At 35.2% G+C, this 23787-nt stretch overlaps 1 protein-coding gene across 4 annotated transcripts in view; it reads right to left on the minus strand.

Moving 5' to 3' along the window:
- The window catches only part of pals2a (protein associated with LIN7 2, MAGUK p55 family member a), a 48016-nt gene extending 24520 nt beyond the window's left edge, over positions 1 to 23496 (minus strand). The window contains exons 1-4 of one of the 4 annotated variants that reach the window (XM_056475873.1): positions 23388 to 23496; positions 13320 to 13396; positions 8360 to 8461; positions 1561 to 1679 (exon numbers count right to left, since the gene is read on the minus strand). In XM_056475873.1, the coding sequence (XP_056331848.1) occupies positions 1561 to 1679; positions 8360 to 8390 (150 nt within the window). In that variant the 5' untranslated portion in view covers positions 8391 to 8461; positions 13320 to 13396; positions 23388 to 23496. The remainder of the gene's footprint in view (positions 1 to 1560; positions 1680 to 8359; positions 8462 to 13319; positions 13397 to 23387) is intronic. The other 3 variants (XM_056475874.1, XM_056475875.1, XM_056475876.1) reach the window with 3 other exon arrangements.
- Positions 23497 to 23787: the final 291 nt, after the last annotated feature.

The following is a 23787-nucleotide window of genomic DNA, read 5'->3' on the forward strand; positions in this document are numbered from 1 at the left end:
TAATTATTAAACAGTAAAACAATAATAAAAAAATTTAATTACATTTACTGTGAAAAGGGGGAATTTAACAAAGTCTTAAATGTCTTAAGTAAATATAAAAATCTAACTAAAATCACTTGAGCAATTTTTTTTAAAAACATTGTGTTCATTTCCAATCCTTCTGTAATATATTAAATATAAGATATATACACAATATATCTTCAGTAAATTATATCATGATCATATATAAATATAATTGCCTACTACAATCTCCCTATTTTTACAGAATACTATACATTTACAATGTTTTCTTTCTATATAAAATATTTTGTATAATAAAAATTTAAAAAGTGATTTTCATATACATAGAAAGCTTATTAAGCTTTCACCAATGTTTTTATTATGTCTAGATTGGACTACTGCAATTTTTTGTATTCAGAAGTTTTGCAGGCTTCAACTGTACGCCTGCAGATGCTTTAAAATGCAGCCGCTAGGCTTTAAACTGGGACAAAATTAGTAGTATCTAGTATCTCACCAGTTTTATCATCCCTTTACTGGCTCCCAGTCCAATTTAGGATTAAATACAAGTTATTGTTATTTGGTTTTAAAGGTTTAAATGGTCTGGCACCTACTTACATTGGTGAGCTTCTTCACTGGCATACTTTATTGAGGCCAGTTAGGTCGGAAAACCAGTTTTAGCTAGTTGTTCCCAAATCAGGGTTAAAAATCAAAAGGTGACAGGGCTTTTTCTGTCACAGCCCCTCGTCAGTGGAATGGTCTGCCTTTACATATCAGGTCGTGCTCTTCCCTTGGTGCTTTGCTTTTAAGTCTCATAAATAAAATAAATAAAAAATAAATATTTTATATATATATATATATATATATATATATATATATATATATATATATATATATATATATATATATATATATATATATATATATATATATATATATATATATAAAATCACCTTTTGTCTCTTGCTTTTTGATTGCAATTGATTAATTTTAATCTGTTTTAGATATTTTGTTATATATATATATAGTACAGAATTTGTGTGTTGGTCATTTTGTAAATCATTTTGGTCAACATCTGTTGTTTTAAATGTGCTCTATAAATAAAGCAAACGAACAAACATTACATTCAGTGAAATCTATGTCAATGTAGATTTAATGTGTAATCCGTGAAACGTGTATTTTGGACTAACTCTACCATAAAAATCAACACAAGTTCAGTAACATGGACTACATGTTTTCCGCAACAGAGTGTTAGTTCACAAAACAAACAAAGCCAAGCTCAACCAGCAAGTCTCACAATCTGAAAAATTTCACGCATCTATATTAAGAATAAGAAGAGGCCCCCTGTACATCACATACTCATGACCTGTGACACGGCGAACAACCCCTGGCCTCCAGTTCACAAACGTGTGCACACAGGACATGTACATGTTGATATTGCACTGAAGATACAAGCGCTCTAATTAAGTAATCATTTAAATGGCTAGTTATTTTAAATGCAACAGGTTGAGGTGTTAAGGTTATTAAATATATCATGTTACAAAATGGAGAATGGGTTTGCACCTTAGCGAGGGAACGAACGATGGGACTCTCCATGATGCCACGGAGGAAGATGAGGTCGATGTCTTTGGCTCCTGTAGAAGGCGGCAGCTCTTTGAGGTTGTCCAGCACCTGCTGCATAGCTGCAGGTCACACATGAAATATACACACATTACTAAAATACATACACAAGCCAATACTGAAAAAGCAGATTAAGAGGAATGAGCAGTGGTGTAAAGTAACAAATTACAAACACTCAAACTACTGTAATTGAATAGTTTTTCTCAGAAATTATAATTTACTAAGCAGTTTTAAAAATGTGTACTTTTACTTTCACTTAAGTACATTTTTAATGCTGTTTCGGTACTTTTACTCCACTACTTTCCTTCAACCTGCAGTCACTACTTTATTTTTTCTTGTCTATGGGGATTAGAAAAATAAGTCCTGTGATTCTTGTCCAATCAAATCGCACATAGAAGGTAAATCATCATGTGGGTTGAAATCATCATGTCCAACGTCCAACCTAAAAATCAACCAAATATCAACACCTAATGATGTTAGAGCTTGACGTTGTGTGGACGTTAACACTATGACATCTATCAGATGTTGGATTTTGGTTGTCATACCTGATGAATAAATGTCAGTATTAGACGTTGGTTTAGGATGTTGGCTCCACGTTGGATTTGTCACTTTCTAACACAACCTAAAATCAACCAAATATCAACGTCATTTGACATCGTCATTGGACATTACAAGAAGATTGTCTTTAGACACTGGCATTTTGGCCACCCAACATTAAAACCTAAATCCAACCTAATATTAACGTCTTATGGCCTTGTGTGCCTACTGGGCAATAACTAAATGCACTACAGAATGTTACGTTTAAACACATCCATAAATTACATGTAAATGCATCAGCTTTGCATACTCACTATTCTTGGGCACTTTTGAAGGTCTACGTTTTACTCATACTTTGAATAATATTTACAACAGATACTTTTACTCTACTTGCATTACATTTTCAGGCAAGTGATGGTACTTTAACTTAAATATGATATTTCAGTACTCTTTCCATCACTAGGAATGAGTAAACTGTATAACTAGTTGATAATAAAAATAAATTGAAGAAATACTGTCTGTAGACACTGCTGTCTGTATATTCATATATCTTATGTCTTTGTGGTTTTAACACACATAAAATAAAAGATTAAATGAATTATTAAATAGGGCGGCACGTTGGCTCAGCAGTTAGCACTGTCACCTTACAGCACGAAGGTTGCTGGTTCGAGTCCCAGCTAGGTCAACTGGCATTTGTGTGTGGAGTTTGCATGTTTTCCTCATGTTGGTGTGGGTTTTCTCCAGGTGCTCCGCCACCCCCCCCCCCCCCTCCCCAGCCCAAAGACATGCGGTATAGGTGAATTGAACAAACTAAATTGGCCGTAATGTATGTTTGTGAATGAGAGTGTATGGGTGTTCCCCAATACTGGGTTGCAGCTGTAAGGGCATACGCCGTGCAGAACATGTGCTGGAATAGTTGGCCGTTCATTCCGCTGTGGTGACCTCTGAAATAGAGACTAAGCCGAAGGAAAATGAATGAATGAATTATTACATATTGTCTATACAATATATTAAATCGATCAATGCAAAAACAAAAAAGGGATAGGTATGGCCCTATTTACAGGTAGAATTATAGGTAAATTTATATATTAACAGTCGCCAAGTGTCTCAATAAAACAATTCTTGCAGTATGTGTCAAGTTATCTTTTCATGTTAAGCATGCAAATAATTACAGGTAAATAAAATAACATTATTATTACGACTATTATTATTATTATTATTATTACTATTATTAATATTATTTTTATTATTATTTAAAAAACTGTATTTATTAATTAACAAATAGAATTAAGCAACAATCGTCTCTGTAAGGTGCCTTCATCACAGCCACAATCCTACACTTTTCTTGCTTCAGTTGATGGATCACAGAAACGGTGTACATTATCATACAAATATACTAAATAGCATATAGTAAAACTATTCTTTACACAAGACAAAATACTTTACACAAGGTAAACGATTATGTTCATCTGACCATCTTTACAAGAACATTCTAAAAAACAAAAAAAACACCTATTGTAACTATTTATTTGCTTAAAATTATTTCAATTTTGTTTATTATTTATAGCACAATTTCCTATCCCTTGAGGTCATTGTAGAGGATGTATGAATGTCAGTCAAGTGCAACCAGGCCTGGCCCCTATGGAGCCTCACCCAATCAGAAGCTTGGCCCACCCTGGCTGCACTAAATATAATGGTGTCAACCTTTTTTTTTACAATGTGATCTGTAAATGAGAAAGCAGCATGAAACAGGACTGTGATCTTTAAAAACATGTTTTAGCTAGCCAGGCTAGATTAAAGTAATCCAATTTTAACCATTTTAAACCATTCAAGCAGCTTAAGACAAAAGAGAACTTCATTTAGCATATGCATTGATTTCTTTGCACAACACCTAAAGCGTCTCAGTGTACCATTACCAAATGCATTGCTCCATTACATAATTGTATGGCCAAATGTACATAAATTTAATAGAAAGTTCTAAAGGTCCCATAGAGTGCAATGACTCAATATGTTAAATTGTTCTCTGATATCTACATAAGTATGTGGTTTAGGCAAGTTACCCAGAATCTGAAGCTCTATATTGACTATACTGGGAATGGTCATGAATATTAATGAACTCTGCTCTGATGCTCCCGCAGCTCAGTGCATGATCTCTCGCTCAAACACACACACACGTACTCTAAAATAAACGTTCAAATTAAATCATGCTTCATTCATTAAAAAATATTTAACTTAACTTATTATTGAGTATACACATTGTTAAATATTTTTAAATGAAGTTAATCCAAAAGAAGAAAAAAAAAACTTGTGTTGTGGATGTAATATAAATTATAATTATACTGGACAAAAGAGGCAGACAAAGTTGTATTTAGAGTTGTATTTTGAAGCTTTAGCGTATATGAAAACACAGCCAGCAATTAAAATCAACCTCTGCATAAACAGATGAGTTCTTGAGATTTATTGGCATCCTTTCACTCCACAAGAATTACAGTTAAAGCTTAATGATATGACACGATGCATAAACACATACGCAGTCAACAGACCTGATGCATCTTCGGAGTGGTGCTAAATTAAATTTAGAATCTGTATATCCTGAATTTTGTGTTCTGTTGGCTGTGCATTCAAGATTATTATGGGTATCCAGCTGTGGCGGCAGGCTTTTTTTACACAGATCTGCCAACTAGGCCTACCTATGGCGTTATTTCAATGACAAATGTCGTGAGCGCAGTATTAAAAGTCGAGATCACATTCATGTAATAACAGCATGCGAATCTCTTTGCTTACGTGGCGATTTCCTCTGCTCGTGCACAAAACTTGTCGACCGCCCTCAAATATACGCTGTGCAAGTGCAGATTTTCTTGTACGCTCTCAAATAAACGCTGCTGAAGTGCAATTTAGTGTGTTCATGTAATGAGTATGTCTTCAACATTTATTAGATTTGCTAGGAATATTTATAAATGTCTCCAATAGACCTACAGAGCGGCATTAATGCGTCCTGAAGTAAAGTGAAACAGCTATAAACTCCAGCAAGATAAAGTCATAATATCCAGAGCCCTAGACCTTTATCCATAAAAGTATAACTATGGAAACTGTTCATCTTAACTGAAAGCTACGTCGTGTTTGCTGGCCTCACGCATCACACACACCTGTCAGTCAGTCAGCATGTAACCTTAAAGGGTTAAACAAATAGCGCACAGCACTACTACGGTTACAGAAAAGTTCGCTCTGCTTTAATTCACTTACCTTACGTTTTGGTGCGATTATAACCCGCTATTAAAAAAAAAAAAAAAAAAAAAAGACTAAATGTTTTGAATGAGTTGCTGTAATGTAGCCGTGGCAGGATGAATTTTGGTTTGGCGCCCCGCCACGGAAGAATGTAGCGAAAACCATGTATTATGAGATCAATAATGCCAACAGCACAATAACAGCATTCTCACAAAGTGCAAATAACTTTAATTCAAGTTCGATCAAAAAGTGACATACGGATAGTAGCAAATTAAAAGTGGTTTTAGTGACAAAGTTTGTTTGTACACTCACAATCAAACTAGCACATGCAAGTTCGTTGCAATTATTGGAAACATTAGTATATGCATTCACACATGATTTGTTGCTAAAATGCATGGGTTTTTCACACAGTTAAAGCCAAAGAAGGAAGTTCATTTTGAACCCTGTACACAGTCAAACAACAACCTACTGCTATCCAGTAACTGAGAATGACAAAAACATCCATATACAGTATCTAGTACTGCATCAGAAAGCACTCAGACAATTATAAACAACTTGAGAGGCTAGAAAAAAGGCATATCTATCACGAAGTAGAGCAATTTGCATATTGCAAACAATAACCATTTCCATGGTGAACAAACCCACACAGAGACCTCTCCCACAATAAAAAATAATTAAAAATCACACAAGGCAGGTGAAGTGGTGTGTCAGTGGAAACCGTTGAAAGAAAACACTGAGCTGAGGGTCATACATGCAGGTTCATATCCACTTTTCTACAACCTCTTTATATCCATACTGAGCTGCGAGGCAAGATCCATTTGACAATGACAAAGTTAGGATGATATAACTGTAAGAAGTGAAAAGGTCTTCGAGTTGCTGACCAATAATAAGGAGAGTCTAACAGGAGTAAAAAACTTCGATGACCTTTCAAAATAAAAAGTTATACCTGCCTGTGTTATTATTGTATATTTCATTAAATTTCTTGTAAAAGGTCCATTGATATTTTGTTTAAGCATGATTACTTGTTTAGAATACTTGGAAATAAATGCCTTTAAAAACTAAAACAAAATTCATAAAATAAAATCCTAAAATTTGAAAAATACACATTTATACAAACAAACTAAAGTAAAAAAAAAAAACATCAAAAAGAAAGCCTAAATAACCTGTGACGACTGGTAGTGCTACATATCACAGAGGTTGAGAAAACACATCACTGTAGTAGACCAATGGTCTCAAACTTATTCCTGGAGGGCCACAGCTCTGCACAGTTTAGCTCCAACCACCTCCAACTCACACCTGCTTAATAGTCTCTAGTAACCTTAATTAGTTGGATCAGCTGTGTTTGATTAGGGTTGGAGCAAAACTGTGCAGAGCTGCAGCCTTCCAGGAATCGAGTTTGAGGCCTATGCTGTAGACAAAAGCAACAGATAAATGCTCCAAACATTAGCTTTCTGAATGTGTGCATCTAATTAAACTGACTGCCCGGTAAGGATACACATGTCAATGTAGTCCCTAATGTGCTGGATTAGACCCTGCTCTGGAGTAATATCTAATAAAATGGTATTCCTAGTTCCTGCAGTGCAAAAACTGAACAACTTAACCAATAGTTCTAGGAACTGTGAAAAGGTGTGAAAGCTTCTGTTGTTGTAAAGGAGAGGCCTGCTGAATTTATAACACAAGACAGCAACAAAATTGTCAAAATTATGGCAAAAATTAAATGCTGCACAATAGGGTTGGACCGATGCCATGGTCCATCGCTGATAGACAACACTATGCTGAGCCAGCATCGCAAACCCACTCGCGAAAAATACACACTTAGGCCCCGTTTACACTAATACGTCTTCGTTTTAAAATGGCATTTTAGAAAGAAAATGATCCACATCCACACTGTGTTTTACCTAGAATTTCTGAACAGCCCTCCGTCCGCTAAAAACACACATCACGTGACCACACACACACTGTTATGCGCTCGTCTGAGCTCCAGAGAGCAGTCGGACAGCTTATCAAGGATATACCGCTGGATTGCGTCTTACTATAGTTGTTAAACGTGATATTTAATTAATCTTGTCTCTATCTTAACGACTCTTCAGTCTTTTGAATCTATCAGGTAACGTGTCACAGCATCAGTACGCTGCTTCAATCTTTCACTTTCACACTTGTACTTAGTAATTTTAGTGAAAACCTCAGATGCTGTTGGTTGGTTGGTGTTGGTTGTGCACCTTTTTTACCGACCAAGTTTGGGGACACCATTAAACCAACACAGATCACTGCCTATTCAATGCAGAGTCTCGCAGAAAAAGTGATTGACAGGTGCAATTTGTGTGTAACTTATCTTTATTTATTTATGATTTGGTTATGGGTAAAACAAAGACTATGCGGGTCATGTAGTTGAAACGGTAGGCTACAAATAATTAACTCGTTATAAATTAATTAATTATTCATAAATAATAAATTCACCGCTGCCTATGACGACAATGGTCGTTTAGACATTAGACATGGTACAATGCCAAATTAGTCAACATCGCACAACCCTACTGCGCAAACAGCATGTTAATGTTGATTAGTTCGTTCTAATACTCCGTAGAATCCATAATTACAACCATACACACAAACATACAATCCATAATTAAATGTAATCACCCAGCTAATATAAAAAACCTCATCTTCACTTTTTGAAGAAGCTTGGAAATGTGAAAAAGATTCATTTCATTCTGATCAGCATGATTCCAGTTTCACCAAACTGCAAACATGATTACTTAACCGTAGTTGCGGAGACACTTTTTATTCCAATCTGTAGCATAAAAGGCTGAAAAAGTGTAACCTAAATATGTAATAGCTATGCTGACTTCTTGCAATAAAACACCACTAAATATCATCAACTGCCAAAATCTTAAATATAAATCAAATATAAATTATGTATCCTACTTAAGTATATTAAGAAAAATATCCACAGACACATAAGAAGCTCAAAGGTGCTTACCTGTGCCAGATTTGGCATTGGAAACAGTCATTGTTCCTATATTGCAGGGCAAGTTCACAGCTAAGACAAAATTTGTCTTCAATAGCAATGAGAACCATGCACCTGGGGAACGAGAAGAAGCAAGTCCACATCAGAAAATTTACTCACGCCACCATTCTGTGCTGTTTTTTCTTTTTCATTTATGGTTCTTAAAAAAAATAAGTCACAGTCATTTTCTATGCACGCTTTACGATTTGTCTTTAAAATCTCTGCAGTACTGCCACCCTTTCAGAAGGTCCTTGAACTATGAATGAGGCAAATCCAAGTGAACTTTACCCATAAACAGACCATATTTACACACAACAGTTCATCCAGAGAATCAGAGACATGCAATCAAAGAGATTCTACAAAAAAAGAATAGAATAAAATCTATTTTGCTAACCATAGATGTTCTTTAAAGATTTGACAAACATTACAACCCTACAATGTGTGCTTATGGATACACAGTTGTACTTTAGCAAATCAAAAAACATTTAATTAAAAGGGACCTGGCAAAGTAGTTAGCACGGTTGCCTCGCTGCAAGAAGTTCAGCACAGGTTCGAGACCCGGCTGTAAATATGAAGGCTGTAAATGTGAAGCATGCATGTTCTCCCCATGTGTGTGTGGGTTTCCTCCTTCATTTATATACATTTATGCATGTATTATATCATCTTTGCGTCAAATTACAAAAAACTAATTTACATGCAAAGTATGTGTAATGCAGCGTATAGAGAGTAAATTTGATGTTATTCTCTCCTCTGACTGCAGCTATTTGTCTCACACAATTTTTCCATTTTTTCTGAAAGCTTTGATAACACCATCGTGGAGTTTTTCTTTTAATATTTCAGCAAATAGGATTGTAAAAAAATTATTTGATGTACTCTCCCATTCACTGCACTCTAGATTCACCCAACTATGATGACTATTATTACAGTTGATGCTCTTCACACATTTTGTATAACAGGACTGTCTTTTTACAGATCGTGCTTCAGTTACTCCAACAACAACAACAACAAACAAAACATCTCTCTGAGCCAACAGCCTAAAGGCCAGCACACTAACATATAGCACAGCTATCCTCCCCATCAGAGTTCAATTCCTGACTAAAGATATTTGCAGAATCAATCTCTCAAATATCTCTCCATCTTGTGCTGTCCTATTAACATTCGTGTCACTGTTCAATAAAAAAAACACTGAAAAGCCTTCCCAGAAAACTTCAAATGAAAGTTATTCTTCAAAGAATTTCTGGTTATGACGGTAATTGTAAAGAATTGTTAGCTTAAACTGCAGGTTTTCTTAGAAGAATTTCTCTCATTTATGGTTGAGTTATGATAGTAATTGTAAAGGATTGTTGTCTTAAAGTGCTTTCAAAACAAGCACATAGTTTAATAATATTAATATACAAAATAGATACAATAACATAGGGCTGGGCAATTAATCAAACAAAAAAATTTGCAATCACAATTAAGCAAAACTATAATTGACTACGTTTGCATGGACATCAGTAATCGAATTATTTGCCTTAATCTTATTAAGACAACAATAAGATTAAGGCATTTACATGAGTTGCTTTTTGAATATTCCTTTCATGATCCCGTTTTACATGTTATAGCACATAATTCGACTACACTCATTGCGTCACCACGATATCCGCATTCCCTCCGGAGTTATGTAATTTCGAGTGTTTCATTTTTAATTTGTCGACTTTAACTGCAGTTTGGCACTTTCACTTTCATTCGGGAACATTTTATGCATGCTCCCCGTGACAAACGAGATATTGGATGCTGTGAACTGCTGAACTGCTGGAAGAGTTGTTTTAATGGAAGTTCATACCCCATGCTAAATGGAAGGAAAAAAAACTCTGCATTTCACGATGCAGGTGTCTGTGGTTAAAACTGACTCGAATGGTGCAAAGTGTCAAACAGCCGTGTGTGTGTGTGTGTGTGTTCGATTATGATCTTAATCTGATTGAATTAATCAAAAAAAATATATAAATAAATAAAAAAATTGTCTTAATCGCATCGAATTATTTTTCTAAACCTAAATCGAATTATTGGTGTCTTTGTAAACGTACTGAATGTCATGCATGTCTTCAGCGTTCTTGCTGAAACTTTCAAACCGGTCCAAATCTACATAAAAAAAAAGACAATCCCCTGGGAAATATAGCAGTTTGCTTAAACAAAAAAGGGCTTTGCCACATAAAACATATGCCAGAGTAATTGGCGATTACTTGCGTTGTTGATAAATCAGGGACTAAGACGAAGGAAAGTGAGTGAGTGAAAAAAAAACTGTTGATTAAACTGTTGATTATTGATTCAGCTTGACTTATAAAACTAGAAATCACTTCACAGAAGGATTGATTTCAAACACTTGATTGTGAGGCAATTTTGGAGTAAAAACACGTTATTATATATATTAGAGGTGTGAACCTACACTAGTCTCATGGTTTGGTTACGATTATCAATTCGATTCAGTTCAATACGATATTTCGGTGCATTATGGTGCATTGACGATGCTTTCCATACACAGTTTTATATTTTCTTCACAGCAGCAATTCTGTATTAAAATGTATAAATATATTTATATTTATATACTATTTGTAATACAATTTTGTCCTTTAATACAAACATTCAGATATATAAACTACCTTTAAACAACATGAGCATTTATAGCAAAAAATAAACAAATATAAATATCCCGTTGCTTTCTGAGCCTTGTCTACAAAGTTTTCTAACACCCCTTTAATTGGTCACACAGAAAGGGCTATGATTGGCTCTTGCGTGCTGCGCTCTTCACAGATAAGTGACACTGATAAACGGCAGCGGCGATCACAGCTGATCCATGATAGACACGGTGGAAAAAACTCTGCAGACACACGCTTGTGTCTGTATCCAGAAGTATCGCTGTAACAGTCAAGAGGAGAGGAAAAGTCACGCCAGCAGGTCAAACGGGCCACAGTGAGAGAGCGAGAAATGTAGTTTACTTTCATTCTCTGAATCGCAGTGAAATAGGGGCTTCTGCTGTAAATGTCAGTATAAGACTGTCCAGAAAACGGCGACATAGCACAAATGAGATAAATGATTTCAGTACATAATAACTAGTTATGATTATTACTGAGCCGATACTGAATTGTCCACATCTGCATCGCAGTGCACCGAACAATTAATTTTGACACCCCTAATATATATTGCAATTTCATGTGCAGCTTTTACTACAGCCGTAGTTCATTGAGAAGCAACACAAACAACTATAATTACCACAGAAAGACTATATCAATGCCATTATTGACTGATTCAAACGAATGAGTGAAAAATGTTTTTTGTGTAGCTTATTAGTGTACTATGACCCTGTGTAGAAGACTAGATTACTAGAATTGTTTTTTACAAACAAAAATGCCCATGAAAATCACCAATTAATTCCCCAGCCCTACAATAACATACTCTTGTTGATTTATCTATTTGTCCTTTAATTAAATTTTTTTTTTTTTGTAAAGGGTAACTTTAACACATTCAAATGTATAATAATGCAATAATAAAGCATTAAAGGGGTGGTCCACTATGATATATTTTAAACTTTAGTCCATGTGTAATATAGATGTGTAACGTAAACAACATCTCTGAATGCAATACACTCAAAGTTCAATGCAAAGGGAGTCATTGGCTTTTACAGAGTTCGTTTAGCAAAGCCTATAGCGAATGAAGTTTGGGGACTACAAAAAAAATACAGTGGTTAGTGTGATCACAAACACTTCAGGTTACGCTCATTCACCAAGCACATACACTCCGCGCAGCGAAGGGGCGTAGCTAAAGGAGCTGTAATGTTGTAGCAGAGCTAGCGAAAATGGCGTCCAAACGCTGCTATTTCTACTGAGCTTGTTAGGCTTTTGACAAAGGAAGCTGTGGATTGTGAGCCACAACCTGTAAGTGTTTTATTTGTTAGAATTTATCTACTACATGCACAGTTTCTAGTGTTAACAGCATGTTGTGGCAAGGACGTAAACAACAGGAAATGCTCTTTGACACTGTTAACAATTCAGCTACAAATTCATATTTATCAGTCAAACCGCTGTAAACACACAATCTTAACCAGCGCTGTAGCGTCTCTCTATGTGGCCGATTTCCCTGCATTCTACATCTCATCTCAAACTTGCAAAAGATATGTGAACGTTTCAAATTACTTACACATGTTTATTCCGAATATATGTCAAAGACACTTGTCATATTTATTTTAGAGAGCAGGCTTGAGGTTCAGCTGTGTCCTCTTTATATTCTTTCTGATTCAGGCACAAACCGATATGGCTAACAGCTACACTGACTGACAGTGAAGCTTTTCCTGGTGATGTGGAGCCAATCCGCGAATCACATCACAATATGCAAGCTGACTAATTGGAGCCTCTCGAGGGTGGGCCTTTCGGAGTAAATAGGAATTATGACAGTAGTTTCATGTTAGCTGAGTAGATAATTAATATATAATTTAATTTTAAATAAATTATATAATTAAAGTAAGATAAATACATAAATAACGTGTTTTTTTTACAAATGAAGCATGGAGCACAAATTGCTTTGCACCTTATAAACACAACCAAGCCTTACCAATACACTTTGGACCACCCCTTAAACTATAATGATGGCACAATGGCTTTTGTAAAATTACAAACTAAAGTCAATGTGACTTATTTCTTAAGTAAGCTCCAACACGCTATGGTCTGTGACAATGCCAGCTGTGATAGCAAACTATCTTCTGTATTCAGCAGAAAAAAGAAACTCGACAGGTTTGGAATCATCTGAGGGTAAATAAATTTCTATTTTTAGATGAACTACACCTTTTAAGCAAATCTCTTTATTATAATTCCATGTATTACAACTTGAGAAAACATTACTGCAAAACAGATAATGTTCTGAAAATACAATATATCAGAACATGTTTTATGTGATAACTCACCTGCAAAATATATTTGAGGGCAGTTCACAAAATCTCTGCTCACTCTCTTCTCATCTGGAACACATGGACAGAAAAACCTGCAAGTGGATGGAAATTTTCCACCATTACTAAACACTGACAAGTTCACCCATGAAGCAAGCCTGCAAACACGAACACGGAGAGAAAAAAATCTGTTCATTTGAAGAGCAGTCAAATTTCAGTTCCTCTGAACATAAAACCTTCCAAATTATCACGGAGAAACATATTTACATTAACAATAAATTCAGATATGCTACCATTAAACAATAAGGCCCTGTTTACACCGCGTATTAACATGCGTATTTGTCGATCAGTTAACAAGTAGACAAGGTAGACGCATTCCAAATTACAATGTATGTAAATGTTTGGGTAAATAGCTTTTCCACCCATTGACATATGTTAATATTTGTACAGAAAAGTACTAAATCAATATATTTAACTATTACAAATTTGCATATTGCAATGGTTTGCAATAAATGTATTATGTATTAAAAAAACATTTTTGTATGCCTGTCATTTGCAACACCATCTGAAAGACTTTTGTACACATTAGGAAAAGTAGTTACATGTCAATGCTCATCTCTGAGACCAAGCAGAGCACACATGCTGGTTTTGTTGTCCAAATTAACTGTAATGATTTTTGTATGGACACTAAAATGCTGTATGACCAAGCAAAAAAGCCATGTCAAGAAAACATTACGACAGCAAAAAAGCTTTTGTTTTCCTGATTGTTCTTTATTTTTTCAGGTGGAGAAGGGTAGTGGTCATATTTATTTTACTTATTTTAGTTTTTTATATTGTTAAATTATCTGATGTGTTTTATGCAATAGTAAAAACTAAAGTTTTTAATTGCATTCATCTTTATTCCTACGGAACTTTTTATAATGTAGATTGTGTCAAAGCAACTTGAAGAAAAGAGTAAAATCCATAATATTGTGAAACATTCCAGCAATTCAGGCAGGCAGGAGAGTAGAGTACAATACTGGTGTAGTACTAGTAAATTGAAACTGCTTTAGTTAAGTTTAGTATAAATGTCACTGTTGAAGTTCAGTTCAATGTAGAGCTGTGCTATTAATTTGAAACGTTGCAATTAGCTAAATCGCATGAGGCTGCAATATGAAATACATATACACACACATGTATTATTTTCCCCGCTCAGAGCAAATGCAAGAATGTCATCGTTATGTGATAGACTTACTAGACAATTGAGTGAGCACACTTTCCTACCCAATCAAAATTGTGCAACTGAGCTATGAAGAATGCCCACAATAAAAAACAAACAAACAAGAAAGTGCTTGCCAACGGGATTGTGTCATTTGCCACTTCAGAAGCATCAAAAGATAAATTAATATTAAAGAAAAACAGGACATCGGTAATATGGGAATATTTTGGTTTCAAAGTCCCAAACACAAAACAAAAACTGGTAATTTGTAAGAATTGTTGCCACAGCACGAGGAAATACAACCAGCACCTAAAAAAGCATAACAGGCAGCTATACGATGAGGCTCTTGCTAAAAAGTCATTTTTTTTGGTTTTTATAAGCTACACTATTTCCCTAATTTGAGTTCAACATGTTTACAGAAAGGTACATTTTATTTGTGTTTACTGTTTGCTCTAGAGAAAAAAAATGGTTTCATTTCTGAATGATGAAAAACAAATTTGAATAAATGTTTAAATTGATATCTTTTCAGTTTCTTTTTAACTAACACTCACTGCATTTTAGCAGTAAGAAGCTATGATACAGATTGAGCTGAAGCTTGACTACAAAATTAAACATCTCAAATCAAATCGAAAATTGCAATATCTGTCACAAAAAATAAATAAAAATAATAATAAATTGCAATTAGATATTTTCCACAAAATCGCAGAGACCTAGTGCAATACAAATGACATTGCTGAAGGGCCCAAGACACTTTGTCTACAGCCCAAGATTTTTGCTGCTGGCACAATTGTAGCAGACATTTGACATGAGTGACCAAACATTTACCTATAGCACCCTGTGACCCCTTTGGAGCTCCCTCCAGCGAGATGTGCACTAAAGCTTGATTTATACTTTTGCCTGGCGCTGCATCACAGACCTCAGCTGACTGCTCGCGGACCTCACGAAACAGAAAAAACTTTTATACTTGACGCGGTCGCTGTTGTGATATTCTTTAAAACGACAGGGGGCTGTAAAATCAGATGGATAAACAGAGAAGTAGAAGGTTTCCAGAACTGCGTTATATCATAATATTATTGAAGATTTTTAAACAAATTATGAAATTTGAATGATTATAAGATTTTTATAACCAATCAAATTATTTTTTAATTCAAACTTTGATGCTTCAGTTGCTTTTGTTCATATCTTGGACAGTTTTAATAAAATTTATTAAAATATTAATGACAACAGAGCATGGGTTGCTCTTCATATATATATATATATATATATATATATATATATATATATATATATATATATATATATATATATATATAAAAAAAAAGTATACTTACTAAAAAATACAGATTTTTTTTTTTTTTTTTTAGCCCGCTCCACAATTGACATTTACTGTCTGGCTAGTTTCTGTCCTCTTTTTATGCTAAAAAGCAATGATGGTCCAACTTTCCTGACCATTATCACCAGTAAAGCCTAGAAAAACAGTATATGTAAACCGATAGGTTCAAATATTTCTTTCCAGTTATCAAAGAAATAATGTTTCTTAATTATAGTTTTGTAACTATTAAATTGTTTTAAATTCAAAATTGTAATATATACACATCAGTGTAAACCTATAGGTGGTGGAAAAACATATTCTGTAATTGTGTACCTGGGTCTGTATACACTTTTGCCATGTCCCCTTTTGTTTTTAACAAACTTATCCCTCAGGTTTTTCCAAACTTTTTAACAAAAACTTTCCTCCTTTCCCACTGCTGTTGCAATTTCTAGCCAAGAATTATTGGTCATCTGATTATTCCTATGATCACACAAGGACAGATCATAAAGATGTCTGTACGGGCGTACCTGTTTCAGACAAAAATTTCTTCAAAGTGTTTCATATTCATATAACTCAAATCAAATGTGGCGCCACGCGAACTGTTCGCTCGAGTCTCAAAAAAAGTGTGCTCCGCCAGCCGAAATCATGTCGTGCGCACACAAAGCGAACCTCCGCAAACACATCGATGACATCACATTTGCCGCGAGCACTCAAGCGAACTAGCGGACACGTAGAGTATAAACCAGGCTTAACAATTTGTCCTGTTATGAGCTGGGATTTGTCACCCATAATGTTGTGTGCATTGCAATATTTTAAGCAAAACTGAGCTATTAATCTACTTATTAAACCTTCACAATCTGCTCTTACTAAATGTGCAATCAATGAAGACTGGTCAAATTTAGCCATAAAACCTCCAACACTAAATTGGCCAGTGTATCAGTTTCATTGTACATGCCTCAGCCTACATTTTTGCTAAACATAAAATACGTTGCTCCGGATACGTTTTGTTGCACATTTCATATGACAAATCCACTATAGGGTGCCGTCTCCATTTTTGTGAGTCTGAAATATGTCACTTGGGGTACATTTTGTTGTAAGTCTAATATACACGTCATTCTTATACTCTTCCATGAGAAATCTTTCCCTAATCCAATAATATTTTCAAAAGCAAATGTAACAGGACCTAAATGCTCTGCTTCACATATACGACACTGTAAAAAGTGAGCTACCAAGTCCAAGTTTAAGTACATGTAACAATGTGGATGCTCATTCCAAGACTTCAAAAGGGCTACATGCACAGCTAGATTTTCTTCCCATACTGATAAACTTCCGGTGAACAGTTAATGTCACTTTTTTCAATTTTAAACGGTCATTTTACAGCATCGATGTTGGAATGTAATTAAAATACAATCAGTTAAATAGACTTCGGCATTCATTTAGTTGTTCAAGCGTAAAATTAGATAAAAAGCCATTTACTTGCATGCGCCCATCAGAATTAACAGGCTGGCGCATAAGCTCCATTGAATATACTGAGGTAAAATAAATGTTCATATTTTAAAGACATGGCATGGAAAAATGTCATTTAACGCAGTGCTTCTTGTACACTCTGAGACCCACTTTATATCGTATATCACTCAGCCAGTGGAGATTGTTGATTTTAAAAGAAAACAGACCTTAAACAGCGATTTTGTAACGGCATACTGTTCACCGGAAGCGCTTGACCCAGGTTACTAAAAAATTACAAGTCCTTCCGCATACTTGGTTAAAAAAAAAAAAGTTAAACACTACCAAGAGTGCATCAGCAGGTGAATAAAACAGATTAAGAATGAGCGTGGAGATTTAATCTGATTAAGAGTCATTATGAGATCAAGGCTTTGCTCGAAAGGTAAGACAGCGGTATACCTTTCTCACATCACAGGGGGCCTTTTATGTAAAAGAGATCTTCTAAAAAACTACCATGTCACATCCATGATTTCAATCCCATTAATTGAAAACAATATCATAGACAAAGGGTACATTTTTGGAATCTAAATGAGATTTTAAAGCCAATACTGTTTTTCCAATCACCAGGGGTCGGATTCATGAAAATAAACTTAAAAAGTTCTGTTGCTTTTCTTCTGTTGAACAAAAGATATTTTGAAGAAAGTTGTTCATATATATATATATATATAATAATATTATTATACAATTATTTATTACTGTTTTAAAGTAGCAAGTTTTTAAAGTGTGTGAGATGGGTTTGTTTAATGACATTAACCATCAAATGACAATTAGTTTGCAGGAAAGGGTAAAATTCTCAGCTAATTAGAAATGAATAACAAAAAACGACAAAAAAATTCACTGGGCAAGATGTTCTCTAAAACAGTGGTTCACAATTCTAGTCCTCTGAACACCCCCACCCTGCACATTTTGTGTGTCTTCCCTACTTAAAAAACTGATTTGGATCATCAGCTCGTAAACAGAGAGATCCATGAACTGATCCTTGTGTGTCAAATAAGAGACAAATGTGCAGGCGAAGAGGTTCCGCGGACTGGAACTAGGAACCAACAGTATTTCACTCTGAAACACAAACATCTAACAAGCCAAGTGGGCTGGTTTAAACTGTAGTTTCATGGTTTTATATTATTAACTTTATAATATTGTTATGCTTAATATTTAAAGAAAAAAAGCATTACTAAGTGGCCAGTAATTTTAACTTTACCTTATTTTTAGTATTTTGTTTTCAATAATTAGGTTTTGTCTTAATCTAAAAAAAGACAAGAACATACTTAAGATTTTTTTTTTTGGAATACAAAACACTCTTAACTTTTCCTTAAAGGGCACATAGGTTACCCCTTTTTTCATATTTAATATGTCTTTTGTGTCCCCAGAATGTCTCTGTAAAGTTTCAGCTCAAAACACCCATCAGATTATTTATTATAGCTGTTTGAAGTGTCTGTATTATAGCTGGGAAAAGGTTGTTGCTGTTTTTTTGCAGTGGGCCTTTAAGGCTAGTTCTTCCCGCCCACCGTTCCCACGTGCCTGTCAGCAATCGCCGCCCTCGGCTGCCTCAGGAAGCAGATCTCACGTAACGTTTGTGAGAAATACTACAGTAAAAACTTTAACAATCAGTATTTGATGCATTTTTGTGAAGTTGCAACAATGAGTCACACACAATGTCATTACAAAGTTCACGCACACACACAGCGAGGACACACACACAGCGCAGACACACACACATAGCGTAGACACACACACACACGCACACACACACACAGACACACACAGAGCGTTAAGCTTTGCACTCGTTTTGCATGCATATGTTATATGATACTGGTTATCTCCACTGCTGTATGGATATCTGTTGTTAATGTACAAAATAAACCCGATTTAACGTCCACAAACCGGGATTGAAGCATCTTCCTTTATAATTGTTCTGACACACGGCTGTGCTGATTAAGTGAATCTGAAGTGAATCGCTATAATTCATTACAAACATGCATCATTTTAAAACATTTTAAACTTGTAAAACTCACTTTTGATCACATTTGATGATGATTGATGATCCTAGCAAACTGAACAGATCTTTTATTTCCGGTTGCTTTGCGCTCGTCCTCTCTTGATGACATGATTATACACGTGACTACCGGACATGTTAATGCGCGCAGCTGTCAATCAATATTGGTGGGCGGGGGGACCGCACTCATACGTCAAGTTGCAGTCGATCTGAAAACCGCTCCAATTGGTCCATCGTTTTTATGTTGTTAAACTTGAAAAAAAAAAGCACTGGTTGTGTTTATTTCACCCCAATATGACAGTTTACACTATACTTACACACATTTCTGTCCAAACAGCTTGAAAAGTAGATTTTTCACCATAGGTGCCCTTTAAGTTCAAAAATAAGAAGTAATGGCAGTCAAGAACAAATTTCTCCTCAAGAATGTTTTGTGAATCCAGCCCCAGCAGTATCTAGGCAATTTAAAGCAAGCAGAGTCACTCTGACTTGGTCTTGTGTGTTTTGCTTTGAATCATGGTACACGATGTGTGGTTGCAGTGTCTCACATAGAATAAAATGTTCACACAAATAGCCAGAGGCCAAAAGGCTGGGGAGTATGTAACTAGGCCAAGGTGTTTCAACATAGAGGAGCACATCATAGAGGCTTTAATTTAGAAACAAACCTAACAACATCAAATATTTCCTCAAATGTTTGTTTTTAATGAACAGCAAACAACTGTAATGAATTAAATAACCCAAAAAAAGTCACCATTTGCTCACCTTCCACTTATTTAAACTTGTTTGATTTATTTCTTCTGTCGAATACAAAAGAAGACTGGCAATTGACCTCCATATTATTCTTTTTATTGTATGAATCTCAATGGTTCCCTGTAAATTTTTTTCTAAATACCTTATTTTGTGTTCAGCAGAAAAATAAACTCATAAAAAAAGGTTTAAAACCACTTAGGGTGAGTAAACCTTCATCCTTAAGTGAACAATCCATTAAGGGTCACACTTTATAATAAGATTACAGTAGTTAATGTTTTTACTAATAAGAACCAAGTATCATAAACAATACTTGTACAGCACTAAATCATAGTTCAATTAGGGTTGGGCGATGTCGACCAATTTGGCATGGTACGATGTCTAATGTGAAACATTGCAATGGATGATGGCAATGTTGTCATAGGCGGCGGTGAATTAATTATTTATAAATAATGAATTAATAACAAATTAATTATTTGTAGCTTACCGTTTCAACTACCTGGCCTGCATGGTCTTTGTTTTACCCATAACCAAATCATAAATAAATAAAGATAAATTACACACAAATTACCACCTATCAATCACTTTTTCTGCGAGACTTTGGCATGAATAGGCAGTGATCTGAGTTGTTATAATGGCGTCCACAAATTTGGTTGGTAAAAAGGTGCACAACCAACAGGAATCAACCAACAGTATCCAAGGTTTTTGCTTAAATTAGTGAGTACAAGCATGAAAGCGAAACATTAAAGCGGTGTACTGACGCTGTGACATGTTACCTGATAGATTCAAAATACCATATTCCATATATTTTCACAAGGGCAATGACAAAATCTTTTGCTTTAAAAATAAAACTAAACTGATATCACTGACTTATCCATAATACATAAACACTGAAATTTTAATAATGCATTAGAGATTATATTCATTTTTGCTTAAAATAACATTTATCATTCATTCATTTTCTTTTCGGCTTAGTGCCTTTATTAATCTGGGGTCGCCACAGCGGAATGAACCACCAACTTATCCAGCATATGTTTTGCGCAGCGGATGCCCTTCCAGCTGCAACCCATCACTGGGAAGGACCCATACACTCTTATTAACACACATACAATCCGGACAATTTAGCTTACCTATTATAACGCATGTCTTTGGACTTGTGGGGGAAACCGGAGCATCCGGAGGAAACTCGCGCAAACACGGGGAGAACATGCAAACTCCACACAGAGTGCCAACTGACCCAGCCGAGGCTCGAACCAGCGACCTTCTTGCTGTGAGGCGACAGCACTACCCACTGCACCACCACATAACATTTATAATAAAGATTAATAAAGGTACTAAACCAAAAAGAAAATGAAGGAATGAATATTAGAGAAATAGGAACAAAATATTATACAGAACGGCATATTTATTATTTCATAGTGCACTATAAAAACATTTAATGTTTTATTATTATTAAGAACCATAATCACTGCAATTAAAACACCTGAAAGTGTACCAATATGTTATTTAAAAAGTTGTTTATATATAATGTTATTTAAGTATATGTTATTTAAACGCTAGGTATCATAAACAGGGTTCATACACATTTTTACTACCAAAATTCCATGACTTTTCAATGACTTTTCCAAAACTTTAAGTTAAATATCTTGATCTTTTTTTGTTTCATGTAATGTCGTACATGTGGTAATTAAGAAAAAAATGTATGTTCAAATTTATTACAGCTTATCAAAAAATATGTGTGACAACCCAAGTAGTTTATATTTATTTTTACATCTGTAAAATAGTTTTTAGAAAATATCTTGCTGTCTGCGTGAAAATGTTATAATGTTGGCTTGTGTTTTACAAGATTTAAAATTAGTACAGTTTAGCCTTTAGCATCACAGTATCTTACCTCTGCAGTTAGATATTGTTTCTGAACACGACACTCAAAATGCATCTTGAATTACAGTGAAAGCGAGCAAAAGATAGGCGAAGCTAAAACTGTATTAGATTTTTTAAGTTATTGCTTTTTTGACCCATTTTATGTTTTTGAAGTTTACCCATCAAATATAGTGTCAAGTCAAGTTCATCTTAAATATATTTAAGTACACAGACAATTGATAAACAAATTTTTATGACTTATCCAAAACATTTTGGGTTTATTTGTTTTTCCAAAACTTTTCCAAGCCTGGAAAATGCCTTTTCGAAATTTCATGACTTTTCAAGGTTTTCCAGGACCGTATGAACCTTGTCTAAAAAGTCAGATTTTCATCTGCATATATGCGTAATAGTAAATTATTTTCATTTAATGCTTATCAGATCTTCCCAAACCATCTAATTTACTGAGCATTAACATTTCGTTTTTTCTTTTTCCCTGTGTGATGAAGGCAAAAAATCATTAGTATGTATTTTCCTTATGGGTAGAAAAATTTTTATTGTAGTAAAATGGTGAACAAATCAGAGCTGTGCATGATTCAGTGTTTTTCTTTTAATGTGCTTCTAAACATTATTCAGTACATCGTCTTTAGCGTTCAACAAAAGGATCTCGAACAGGTTTGGAAGAAGTGGAGGATGAGTAAATGAACAATTTGCACTTTAGGGTGAACTATCCCTTTAAATATGCTTGACTCCTGGGGGTCTGTTTTGCGATTTAGATGTATAATTACGCAAATGACCCACTAACAGTACTAAGCAGCTAATAGCAAATGCAGAACAAATTAAGAAATGCTTTTGTACGGTGTAGTAAATTAGTTATAACGCACCAAAACCCAATGACCGTGTTGAATTGGGCTGCTCTCATTGTTACATGCAATTCACTCGCGCATTCTTGCTACGGTTGACTGTCCTGGTAGTGGCATGTCTTGTTCAGCGACTGTTCCAGTGAAAATAACCTGCCATCAGTTAACGTTTCCAGTCACTCTGGATAGTACGTAACATTACGTAGATTTTTATGATGGCAACACGAGAGCACGTGCGGCCCATTCAACTTCAAGGAAAAGCGCAGCGCGTGGGACGTAAAGAGCACATTGCTCGCCCTGTGCTACTACAGCCTTTACAAACCTGACTCGTTTTTCCAAAGAATATAAAGTTCACATTGTGAGTTCGTGCTGCTAATTTTCGCAGTTTTTCATTCATGCCTTAAACTGCTATCAACAGTTAGCTTTACCAGTATAGCCGCGGAGTGCTAGCAGCAATCAGCTGTTTATTATTAGACGGCTAACTGGATTTAGCTGGTTAGCGCTCCAATCAAAAGTGTCCCCAGTGTGAGACAGCTGCACAGACATCCACGTGTAGAGCCCTGCTCATACAAACACCCGCACCTACAGCCACAAATAATTCATAAAGCTCAAGACGTACCTCGCTGGCCCCCTTTGGTGAATCCGTGTCCCGGTGAAAATTTAAAGCCCCATAAATTTCCCAAGCAGACAGAACAAGACACTTATCCTCTCTAGTGCTCCCTATGTCAGTCAAGACGCACGGACCTGCCCTTTTCGTTGACGCCCGAAAGCAATGACCAATCGGAGGCATGAGATGCAGAAGGACACGCCTACCGTCCGTTCTATTCTGAATGACTACTGTATAATAGTAGTGCATGTGCGACTCATTTGTGAAATATGTGGGACGATTATGTCATTTCTCCGCCCCATTAGCTACTTGCTCACTTTAAGAGGGTGTGTATATATATATATATATATATATATATATATATATATATATATATATATATATATATATATATATATATATATATATATAT

The sequence above is a fragment of the Danio aesculapii genome, chromosome 16 (genome assembly GCF_903798145.1).
Source record: "Danio aesculapii chromosome 16, fDanAes4.1, whole genome shotgun sequence".
NCBI classification, from domain to species: Eukaryota; Metazoa; Chordata; class Actinopteri; order Cypriniformes; family Danionidae; genus Danio; species Danio aesculapii.